Here is a 12,622-nt window from a genome sequence, read left to right as displayed (position 1 = left end):
TCGATTCTCAGTTTATCAATTTTGGACTTTAAGTTGGTTTTTGGTTTAACTAATAAGAAAATACTTCTAAAACAAATATGATTTCTCTTATAAATTTGATGCGATAACATAATAATGTAACTTTAAAATGCTCATAAAATAGGACCAATGATAACAAATATGAAAAGTATTATACAAGTGTAACACAATGAGATATTTAGAGAGACGTGGTTCTTACTTTTTAAGTGTTGACATTTTGTATGAATGTGAGGTTGCAAACTCAAAGTCAAAGTGAAACGTGAATTGAAGACTAAAGGACAAAAACAATAACTACTAAGATATTGAGATTGATATTTATTATGTCCAAGTAAAAATAGTAAATTACTAGTCTTATTGAATTAGCGTTTACCTAATAACCCCAGTACTAAAAACTATAACTCGATAATTTTCTTTACAAAATTATTTAAAAATCATTAGCCTAATAACTCAATAACAATAAAATAATAAAATTTTCGAGTCGATTTATCAGTCATTTTTAGTTTTTGCACACCCTAATCATTAATCATTGCTAATTAAACTAAGTTTCATTCTTCTGTGAACCAAGAGATTACTTTATTACCAAGTTCTAAATGAATATTGTTTATATATTCAATAGATTTCTCAATATGTTTACTGAAATTTGGGGTACGCCCTAAGTCTGTTCATGGCTACTGTTTGGTATCCCTGGTATGTGCTCACTCAAATTTGTTGTATGAATACAATTACAGTAAGTAATTATACACGTTCACTCAAATTTATTGTATCAATATATATTATTCACGTTGCGATACAATTACAATAGTTTGTATATGCCAACTTAATAGACTGTATCACCGCATACATGCCATGTAATTGGATACATAAAAATATTGGAACAATTATATTTACGTATATATAATATACATTCGTCCACCTTTCAATATACATACTGAAGTTTATCAATTTATATATCCGAGCTACAATTTTGGTATTTGCATTATTTGATATGGAGCAATTAATTTATTTAAATTGTAGATATTTGATTTATATAAATCTCATTTGTCATTCTAAGTAAAGCAAGGCAAAGAGTAGCAAGCAAATTTCAGAGAGTGGCGAGCGAGATTTATATAAATTAGATGCTTGCAATTTATACAAATCAGATGCTATGAAGCGCAAATAACAAAGCTATAGTTATAAAAGGCTAATATAGTACTTAATATATTTGCTATTTCTGAAATTTGCTCTCATGTTTATTTATTTTATTATTATTGAAGTAATTGAGAAAAAATGTGTTTAATACATTTTGGGATGTGCACGTGGCCAAAGTGCTTAGGTTGGGACCAAATCCTGTATTTTTTATATACATTATGGATTATATTGATCAAAGGTTATACATAAAGGATAAAATCAAACAAAGCCAATACATTAGGGACTATTTCTATCATTTTCTCATCTTTGCGTAATTGTGTGAGGGTTTTGTTCAGAACCGTCAGGAAGTAGCCGGAGAAGCTCTCAATTCACAGGAAGCTCAACAATGGCGTGGAGGCAAATTCTATTCTCCAACAAAAGATTACTTTCAGTACCTTCAAACTCTGTGACATCTGGGTTCGCTAGCTTTTCTTCCAAATCCAATCCTTACATAGGTAATTTCAATTTAAATTTGATAAAGAAATGATTTTTTTTTTTTGAAACTCATAATTTTGGATTGATAAGAAAGATGGTGGGTGCAGTGAAGGTGGGGATTCCAGAGTTTTTGAATGGAGTAGGGAAGGGGGTAGAGACGCACGTTGAGAAACTTGAATCAGAGATTGGAGATTTCTCGAAGCTTCTTGTTACTCGAACTCTTAAGCTCAAGAAACTTGGCATCCCGTGTAAACATGTCAGTATTTATCCCCTTCCCTTTTAATTTGTTTCATTTTTGTCTAATATTTCTTCTGAAAAGGTAACTGCTTTCCAGCTTTGAAGTAATTCTTCATAACAAAGGGATTAGATCTGTGTGGGTGTTTCCTCTGTCAAGATGATAAAACACATATCCGATGGTTAATTCTAGGTAGTGTCTAGTTACACCATTGTAATAAAAACTCGATAGATGTGATGATGAATAATGTTAAGAATCATTGGTTAAGCCTTTGAAAAAGTTGATACTGGGAGTGTTTTTATTTTTTCCATTCGTTTCTGGCACTTGATATTCTTAAGCTAGTGGGGATTGTCTAGCTTTGAAATTGCATATGCATTGCAGTAGGTGGAAAATCTTTTACAATCCGACACGATTCTATAGAGTAAAAACATCCAGTTGTCAGCACTAACAAGAGAAACAGAAGTGCTCACAAAGATATATCGGAGACAAAAAGCCTCCCAGTGACCTATAGGAACAGATTTTCCTTCCTCTTAAATGCTTTCCTAACGAAATGCCTTGATTGGTTTATGAAGCGTACCTTTTATCTCCCATTCTCTACGTCGAGAGACTTTAATAACCATATCATGTCAGAAAAAGTGGGAGTCAGGTGTTTAAACCTATACCCCGAAATCTATATTTTAATTGCATCCATATGAGCCCTGAAATACCTACTTCCCATGTTCCTCCTCCTGAATTTCCATGCTAGAAGCACCTTTCTTCCTGTGCATAACATCATACTATGGGTATGCTCCACAACACATATCATAATCTGTATGCAATAAGACAGTGAAGTGATTGTCATCCTCTCTTGCTTTCTTGCACCTTAAGCACCATATTATGTGGATTATCCTCCTCCTTAAGCTTTACAGTGTTTAGACGGATCCCCCTGCTCTGCTGTTCAGGTAAAAGAGGAAATCGTCCTTGTGCTCCAAAAATCCATATTGAGAAGGAAACTGCCTGCACTCCCTTTCTGACAATCTGCTGTAAGAAGATTTACAATGTGAAAATGCCAGTCTTCTGCTCTCTCCATATCCAATGTGTCTCTCTATTTATGAGATATCACATTCCAAGCATCTTTGCGATGAAATCACGCATATATAGAGTGGTGTAATGAATCTGGGCCTAAAAGTTTCACGTTTGATAGCGTCAATAGGCCTACATTTTTCTTTATCTAGAAAAGACCTATATCGTCAATAGGCCTACATTTTTCTTTATCTAGAAAAGACCTACTTTCTTTTGCCAGTCTGAAGAAAGAGATAGTACTGAAGTCCTTTTCATCTAAGGAAATAATGGATACTTTTAAGTGTCTATCAAAGATATTTTGTGATTAGATTGTTGGTTATAAGAATGCATTCAAGATTACGAAGTATGATCAACATTAGGACCCAGTAAGCACATTCAATTTTGGTTAGTAAGTTATTGCATCCAAATGTTAATCGACATAAAAATTCTTTTTATGCTTTAAAATCTATGATCTGATTTAGTGGGTAACTAAGCTCTTCTGTGAAAAATCTTTATAAAAAAAAAGCTCTTTTAAAAAATATCTCCATGGAGAAGTTCGATCCCTCGTAACTTTACCTGAAAAACATTTTGTAGTTGACTTCCATCATAGCCGAGTATGAGATATTACGGGGGAAGGACGTAAGTTGTGTTAGTGGTGTGCTTTAAGCCTTAGACATGTATTTTAAATGATGTAATGTGATTAATGATGATGTCTGATGCAAGTTATCCTATTGAAGTGATCAATTAGTCTGTTTTGTTAGGTTAGTACATTTGGAAGTTTACTCTCCAAACTGCAAAGTTAATCTATCGGATCTCAGTGTATTATCATTATTCACAGAATGGATTTGTGATTCTGGGAGGACAGCTGAAACTGATTCCTACATTTTTAAAAGCACTAGTAAAATAGGTGGTACTGGAAGATAGTATGGGGAAGAGAAGCTGAGTTCTTTTATTTACTTTTTACAATCTTTGGGTATTCCCAAATGAATACTTTTAAGTCGGTATAAAAAACATGTCTACAATCATAGAGAATGAATAACAATTCATCACTTTTTGGACTGTCCAACAAATGGAACGGTAAAATTAGAATTTTGGGTCTAATTGCCCCATGAATATGGACATTGAAGGTAATTCATGGCTTGTAGTGAATATTGTGTCTTTTAAGGAATAACATTAACTGACGACAAAGCCACTCCAGGACTCTTGATTGATAATGAGAGAGATTTTTTCTGATCAAGACCAAAACATCATTAAGCTGCAATCAAAGTGAAAATTTTGCTGATCGGATCAAGTCTGCTATTTCCTAGTGACCAAATTCAACACTTTCTAGTCTTTAGTACAGTAATCTTTTTGTTTGAGTATCAATGTGAGTTCCAAAGTCTTCACCAAAGTGTAACTCTAGGAAATGATTGGACAAGTGTATAGAAGTTGGAACATGGAACTAGTTTCTATATGCAATTATAAAAAAATGAGGAGAATAGCGAAGCATGGTTGTATGTTATTCTATTTTCTGATAAGTAGCACACCCTAGTGGTATATGCTTTTGTTCGACTCATCATGCCGCAGTTGTTTGAATTACAACCATCAATTCTTTGTGCTATGTTTTTGCTTGCATCCATAAGCCTCTTTTGACCCTTTGCTTTTGCTGTTTGCAGAGGAAGCTGATATTGAAGTACACTCACAAATATAGGCTGGGACTTTGGAGGCCCAGAGCTGAGCCTGTGAAAGCTTAATTAATTCATTTTGTTGGTGGTATTTCTCATGAAGAAAAACTTTCTGCTATGATGCTCATGTTTTGTACTAGGATGGAAATTTCATAAGGGGATTCTTCTACCTGTTTGTAACTGTCTTTTGATCGAAGTAAGAATTAGGCATTTGCATTGTATGAATACATCAATAACTAATGCCCTCTTTATTTTCTTTCTATTGATTATTATTTGTTAAGTGCATACATCTCATATTATCATTTTTTGTTATATGTAAGCTCGATATGTAAAGGCTAGCTTTGTTCTAAGAGTGAACCATATGCCGAAGTGCTGCAAAAATTGAAGATTTCTCTCGTGCGGTGTTTGACTGAACTTTTTTCTGTTGGAAAATCTTTTCACCTGCTATAGAAACAAAAGCTTTGGGTTTGATAATATCTGACCTCAGTCGAATCACATAGACGAAGGTGCTATGCATAAATGAAGGGCTAACATAACCAAAACATTAGGAAGGTGCACATCTCAAATTAAGATACGGTAGTTGTGTCGTTTCGCAATGGCCCCTGTACATTACCAAAGCCATGTCTGGCTCCCAGGCGCATGTAATCAGGGTATCTTTTTCTAGCTACTTAAGAGCACCTACAAATATCAGGAACCCTTAGCAAAATCCATAGTAATCATTACATTTCTATGCAATAAGCAGAGACTATTAGCCAAAAGATTCAAAACTTGTCTGAGTCAGTTCCCCCGTTAACTCCAAACCCACAATCCTTGGATCTGCAAGAAGTGGGCAGTTAGTCAATCATCAGACCTGCTCCTCTTGTGCTGATATCATTGTTTCCCCTCGAATCATTTCACCCTGCTGTCTTTTTCTTGGGCCGGGGGAAGATTCGAGGATAAGATAGCACACTTGTGAGTTACACTTAAAATCTACCAGCAAGACTTTCGTAAAGGCACTTTAATCTGAAACATAATATGTATAGTAAAATGATTGAGTGTGATTCCTTCTTGTTGAAAGTGACAAGTAACCCTAGGTTAGCAATTTTGACTTACAGTTAAGCAGTTGGTTGTTGCATGGTAAAATTCCTGTGTGTATAAGAAGGAAAACAAAGGAAGGTAACGTCATGATCTAGTAGTTGTTTAAGTGCCTAATAAACCATGCATCTCTTAAGACATTTGTGAAAGCTAGTTTCTATTTCAAGATATAAACACACGACCAACATCTCTGTACAGAAGATGGAAGGGAAAGAGATAAATTACAGGGATTGGAATCTCCAGTTACTCCCTCTAAAACTGTTTGAGATGCCATATCATAAACCAGTCGAACAGAAAAGTTAAAAAGAAGTTGTATGTGAACCTACCACTGAATTTAAAGGCGACATACACACTGGTGTCATACACGAGAGCCCAAAACACCTGTAACATAAGAAAACATAATCATGATTCACTTCATTGAGAATAAAATCCATATAAGGGTGCATAACAGAAAAGTATACAACATTGTACATTTGACAAGTAGCTAGTGCAACAGTATTTTGATTTTCCCATTCAATGTTGAGCTAAGTTCATAGTAAATCCTCAGACAGTGTCTATGAATTTTTCCCCATAATGATAGCAAATATACTTAGAAATTAATCTTCCGCGTATTGAAATTTTCTTCTGTTGTTTGTATATAACACACATGTATTTCCACAAAGGAGAGGATCTTAGTTTTGCAAAAGCAGACGAAGTTTAAGAAGTTTTAACAGATAATGACCACTGTCAAGACATTATCAAATGACATATCCTTGTAACAACTGTGATATATCTCTTAAAGTTCAGCTATGTCTTAGGAGAAATCTTTGAACAGACATTATCAAATGACATATCACAACTTAGTCGTCACCTTATGATGCCTAACTGGAAAATCAGAAACAACTTATTTAATGGCATCAACATATATGCAGCTACAATTGAAACACACTAGAAGTGAACCAATTCAACCAGCTTAGGATTTTCATGCATCCAGGAGAATGAAGAAAAGAAGTTTCACTAAGCTTCTGACGTTATATGATTCAACCAGAGGAAGAGCAAATCTTAAGCTTGCAAATCAAGAGGTTTCGGCTCTTAATAATGACAGACTTAAATTGACTTCATGCATTTATTCGGAGCATTTTGAATAAGCAAGGACATATAGTTTTGTATAAAGGCAACCGCTGCAATCTAGAATTTTGATCTCTCCCTTTCTTCTTATTTGTTAAATCTCTTTTGAAACTCATCATGCTTTTTCTGGGTGCCCATTACCATTTCATACTCATATTTACAGTTCTCATAAGGAAAGTTGAACAAGAATAGTGAAAAACAGAAGGGATGTTAATCATGGAAGCTTAATTGAATTGCTCCAAATTTAATGGACTGTGTCCTTTAATCACACAGTATATATGTTTGAATTCAACAATCCCGCAAGAACTGAATACTGAAGTATTGGATCAAAAGCTGTGATCTTCATTTTCCCCAGTCATTTCAGTAGCTAAAGGAAAACTCAGATATATCTTCAAACTAACGGAATTGAAAACAAAAGAAATGAACTTATACTGCTGACGAATTATAGTTGTATTCAAAAGATCTCCATGATAACAAATTTTATGAAGAAGTTCATACTCCCAATACTACTTACGAATTAAAAGTTCAGATATCCTAGGATATGAAGGGTACCTTGAAATATAATAATCAAGAAGAACAGAATTGTGATCACCGTTGCTAATATATTCATCCTCGAAGATGATCCGCTCTCCTTTTTAATTTTCTTCAGTGCCTTTATTCTTTCGGTCCTTCTACGCTTCCATATAGCAAGATCAGATATTTCCTTGACGAACTTTGCATCAGAGGCGTCCAGTGCTGGACCCTTTGGGGGTCTAGGTGGTTTAGCAGGCTTTGGCTTCCTTGTCTTGTCGATATTCATTTTTTTGTCCCCCAAATTTTCCATCTCTTCCTTCACTTTGTTTGACCAAATTTCTGTGCGCCTAACAGATGATAGCTCATCAGCACTTAAACTTTTGTTATATGTACTTGAACCATCTTGGTTCCTTACAGATCCATTGCACGATTGAACTCCACGAAACTCACTACCCGCTTTATACGACTCTCTATTAGAAATTTCACCAGTCAGATCATAGTTATAACTGCCATCTTCATCACTAGTTGTTCCCCCACTCTCTAAATCTACCTCGAAATCACTTTCCCTCGACTGTATATGATCCATAGCTAACCCAAAGTGTTTGTTGTCTACCTTTTAGCTGATAACAAAAACATAAATTTACAAACAAAGTTACCAAAAAGCTATGCCATTGTAAGTTATCATTCTCTTAAAAAAAAAAAAAAAGCTATGCCATGTACAACACATTTGTTCGCGTTTCGTCACATCAAAGACACTTGCAGCCATCCACAAACTAAAGACAATGGAAAAGCTAATCTGTTTTTTCATAAAGCAAAAGACACCAAAACATTCAAATGAACACTTGCTTCTTTTCCACTTTAAAATTATATTTACTTGAGCTAAAACGGCTATTCAAATTTAGACTAATAAACAACATGATACCCCCATTTAATCACGTTCCACAAACTTCAAATTGATGTTGAAGAAACGCCATAATCAAGCACTCAATATAGTGTAGCTTTATAAAAGTACAACACCAACATACACACATAGATAAAACAACATTCCCGGTATAGTTCCACAAGTGGGGTCTGGCGAGAGCGATGTTGTTTCTGACAAACCCTGGACGCAAGAAAATCACAAATACACATATATACAACTGTAATTAATTTAAAAATTGCCAAAGCCAAGATAATGTAAATCACATGGAAGATTCGTTTCACCAACACAGACTACAGACATGGAAAATGACAAATCAAAAAATTTGAAAATAAGAGTGGTCCCTTTGCAGGTAGGAATTAATAAAGCAAATTACACAAATAAGGATAGTATAAATGCACAAATTTCTCTTTTAGGAATTTGGTCACAATACCTAATAGGGTTTCGATTTAAAATTATTTCATTTCAAATAATCCAAAGAAATTAAATCCATTTTTCTTCAAACACTATATTCGTAAAATTTAAAAAAAAAAAAGAAAACTCAAACAGGAATAAAACGACCAAAGAGGGGAAATATGAGAAAACTGGAAATGGGTATGAATAAGAAAGAGATAGAAACACATTCTTGAAAAAAAAGAAGAAGAAGAAGATTTGTTATACATACATAAATAGAAGGTGACAACATGGGTAAGATTTGGCCATGGAAATGGTGAAGAGAAAGGGAACGAGGAAGGTTGTTTTGAAAAAGAGAAAAAGTGAAGTTAGGACAAGGTTTTGTAATAATAGTCAAAAAGAAGATTTGGAACATTCCCAACACTTGTAGATTAGATAATGTTAAACACCAATACCCATTTCTATGTGCGGTCTGTAGGACCGGACCCATCTTCTGTATTATTCACCGCTCTCATGTTTGATAGAATATATAAAAATAATGTTAGAATTGACAAATATTTATATACATATATTTTTATTGCAAAAATACATTACATTATGATAGTATGTACCTAATCCCCTATTGTTTCAAAAATAAATTTACACATGAATTAATTATTGATATGTAACAGTTGAATGTAATCGATTTCACAACCAATTTCGAATATAATTTACACAATTAAACTAATAAATACATGAGATGTAATATATACTGTATTAACATTAAACTACTTAAAAGAATTTAATAAATAAAAAAATAGTCACGAAATTTGATATAACAGCGGAAAGGTCTATGATAAGACAGAAAATATAAAATAAACATGTTAATTCAAAAGAATAATTATCATAGAAGGAAAAGATATAAACAACAGTTCAAACAGTCAAAATAGTTTAAAATGTGGTAATAACTTGTTTATTTCATATGATATATAGATATGTTAAACTGAAATGATTAGGTTGGTAAATGCAAAACATAATAATAATAATAATAATAATACTAACATTCAATTCCAACAAAGAGAAACATGAATTAATAAAACATAACATAGGAACTACAATAATATTATTTCAGACATCGCTGAAATAAACAAAAGCTTGAAACAAGACAACATACTAGGAAATTAAAAAAAACACATAACGTAGCATAGCATAGCACTTAAAACAAGTTCAATATTCCATAAGAAGCTTGTGGCCAATCTTGTAAGAAGCATAAGCATCAATACAAGCATATTCAACTTGTGCCTCACTAAGAACACTTGCCTCCCAATTGCTTTGACAAACATGATCTGGCTTAGTCATACGAAGACCACAAATTTCACTAGCAAGATCCTTCAATCCTGGACGTGAAAATCGACCAGGCCACTCATTCATAGCAAAATCACGAATATCATCATAACTATTACAAACCAAACCATACTCATTTTTCAGTTTAAGGATGTCCTCAGCAACCTCAACACCAACAAATACGAAATTAGGATTAGCCAAAAATTTCTTCAGAATTTGTGGGATTTCGTCCAAATAAAACAATTGGACTATGAGGCACGAGCTGTCAATGCAGAGTTGGAGTGTGGCTGATTTGTTGCTAGTGTATGGGCTAAATGTGGGCTTCCATTCATTGTCTAAGCCCACAACTGTTTGCCTTCCAGAATACTTGGACAGCATTGCATTGGCCCATTCATTGGCAACAGCAGCTTTGTTAGTCACAGTGGTTTCAATTGTTTGTCCACCAAATTTAACGTTGTACTTTGAAGTGTTGCCAGAACTAGAGCTACCATATGTCAAATGTGTAAAAATATGTCAAATGTGTAAAAATAAAAAATTATTTTAAAAATAAGTGTAAAAGTGAAAATGAACAAAGGAATATGATCAGCATTTAAATAAAAATATAACCATAATTACTTTATCCTAGCTACCTTATATTTCCTTTGTACATCTCAAAGATCCATTATATTAAAAATAGTCGTCAAATAATATTTATTCAATTTGAAAAAATTGAAAAAATAATTTTGTCATTTTGTATTTATATTTACATGTTCTTTAAAATTTAATACATTTTTTAAAACATTAATTAAATATATTCAAAAATTAATATAATAATATTACTCCTATTATTTATTATTACTTATAGTATATGTCAAGTCAATAAAAGATATTATTGTTGGATATTAACAATATTTTTCCTAGGCATAACAATTACATTAATAAACAAAATATTTATAAAACAATAACCTTTAAAGTTACTTAATATTGTTATCAAGATTCATTAAAAAGTTCTCGACCTAAACGGCACTTTTCTTCCTAAATAATTAAAAGGAAAATACAATAAACAAAAATTCAGGTTGTTTAGTTTAACTTTTGAAGTTTATTAATAAACTAGTTAACATATTCGCGCTTCGCGCGGACATTATTAGATTTATGAATAAATTTTTTCGTTTAAATATATCGAGTCAAATATTATTATCATTAAACCCAATAAATTATATTTTTCAACTTGTTGTTCACTATCTATGTTTTTAGTATTTTAAATATAGTTGATTTCATATAATCTATTTTGTATGTTATCTTTAGAAACATGTAAAGAAAGAAAAATAATCTCATTAAAATTTTCTTTTTGTTTATGCGGCTGTAGTAAATTCTAAATTATATTTTAGGAGGGAGTTAAATTATACAGTGTTCATAAAAAAAATATTAATAAAAAAAGTTACTCTAAATAAATTGATAACCGATAATTTAATAAATTAGAAAACATATCATATATAATTCCTAGAGTGGAAATATACAACTAATTTCAAGTCATGCTTATCATATTATTTTATCTAAAATAATTACATCTTTTAGAATCTATTGCTTGTAAAATAATAAAAGGTTGACTTTTATTTTGGTGAAAATCATCTTCGATATATTGAGAAATCATGTCACACTACATAAGCAATTCAATAGGAGTATCATATTTTCATTATTCAACTAACAATATACTCTACTTAATTTTTTTAATTTAACATGAATCTAATATGAAAAGCAAACATTCAATATTTAAAAAAAATAGCAACACAATAATTATTATTACAGAACGAAAAAAAAAGCAACTGTTGCAATATACAAAACTGTTAATAAACACTTATAAATTTATAATATATAAAAAATACTAATAAAATACAAAAACTCTATAGAAAATCTCTTTAAAATTGTTACTTGTAGCAACTAAGTAAGATAAGAAAAACTATATAACTTGCACATTAATTACTTTAGGGGGTTATCCACATGAAAGGTTTTGAAGTCATGAATATTATTAATTAACAATTAACAATTAAAAATAAAAGTTACATACTTAAAAAAATGTTAATTATGCAAAATAATACTATTAAGTAATTATTTGGAGAGGAAATTTTGAAAATATATTTTACAATATCACACTGGTGAAGAAAAATAAAAAACATGCTAAATAATTTAGAGAAAAGATAAATGTGATCGGAGGTGATAGAAATGTACCACATCATCTTATTTATTTCTAACATTCTAACTTTATATGTAAATAGATATATTGATTGTAAGTAAATAATAAAGAGAAAATAACTTAAAATATTTTTTTAAAATTGTTATTCTAAAATTATAATCAGAAGAAGGTCAAAAAAAAGAAGGAAAAGAAAGTGGAAAATCAATCTATTAGGATTGGAAATTAGATGTGAGTTATGGATGATTATTATTTACTCCTAATAAAGTAGTATGTGAAAAGTTTTTATTGTAAATGTTTCTCTATTAATAAAAATTATTTTTAATTAATTAAGTAAATTACTTTTACAAAAATTAATTAATTTAAATAAGAAAAAAGGTCAATAAAGAGAAGGTAAATGTCACATCACTTTTTTTTATGTTTCTCATTTTCAATAATTAAGAGAAGTTAAATAAATTACACTTTTTAGTTTTAATATAATTAATGTGACTAAGGGAAAAAAATTTCTTCATTCTTTTCATTAAATAATTTATTTATTCATTAAATTTTTTAAAAGTACTACAAAT

General features: G+C 31.4%; 3 protein-coding genes across 6 annotated transcripts; 1 reads left to right on the top strand and 2 right to left on the bottom strand.

The window, feature by feature from the left end:
• Positions 1–1,405: 1,405 nt before the first annotated feature.
• Positions 1,406–4,847, top strand: LOC107008333. The gene is made up of 3 exons (XM_015207323.2): positions 1,406–1,640; positions 1,728–1,876; positions 4,552–4,847. The coding sequence occupies exons 1-3, from the start codon at positions 1,532–1,534 to the stop codon at positions 4,627–4,629; spliced, it is 336 nt and encodes a 111-aa protein (XP_015062809.1). The 5' UTR covers positions 1,406–1,531; the 3' UTR covers positions 4,630–4,847.
• Positions 4,848–5,020: 173 nt separating this feature from the next.
• On the bottom strand, positions 5,021–8,994 carry LOC107008332. Of its 4 annotated transcripts, none has more exons than XR_001455250.2 (5): positions 8,838–8,994; positions 7,294–7,874; positions 5,961–6,015; positions 5,653–5,685; positions 5,021–5,562 (listed from the first exon to the last, which is right to left on the bottom strand). XR_001455250.2 is itself a non-coding variant. In XM_015207320.2 (4 exons), the coding sequence occupies exons 2-3, from the start codon at positions 7,838–7,840 to the stop codon at positions 5,993–5,995; spliced, it is 570 nt and encodes a 189-aa protein (XP_015062806.1). In that variant the 5' UTR covers positions 7,841–7,874; positions 8,838–8,994; the 3' UTR covers positions 5,021–5,685; positions 5,961–5,992. The 4 variants fall into 4 exon arrangements, 1 of the variants encoding a protein (XP_015062806.1); XR_001455252.2 differs by lacking the exon at positions 8,838–8,994 and adding an exon at positions 8,177–8,488; XR_003578842.1 differs by lacking the exon at positions 8,838–8,994 and adding an exon at positions 8,276–8,488.
• A 642-nt stretch (positions 8,995–9,636) lies between these two features.
• LOC107025685 (Werner syndrome ATP-dependent helicase homolog) lies at positions 9,637–10,282 on the bottom strand. Its single transcript, XM_027914146.1, has one exon. It carries the CDS (start codon positions 10,265–10,267, stop codon positions 9,773–9,775), a length of 495 nt encoding a protein of 164 aa, XP_027769947.1. The 5' UTR covers positions 10,268–10,282; the 3' UTR covers positions 9,637–9,772.
• Between the last annotated feature and the right edge of the window lie 2,340 nt (positions 10,283–12,622).

This window comes from Solanum pennellii, chromosome 1 (assembly GCF_001406875.1).
Source record: "Solanum pennellii chromosome 1, SPENNV200".
Lineage (NCBI taxonomy): Eukaryota > Viridiplantae > Streptophyta > Magnoliopsida > Solanales > Solanaceae > Solanum > Solanum pennellii.
The sequence above is the reverse complement of the archived record's forward strand: the minus strand, read 5'-3'. Positions and strand labels throughout refer to the sequence as shown.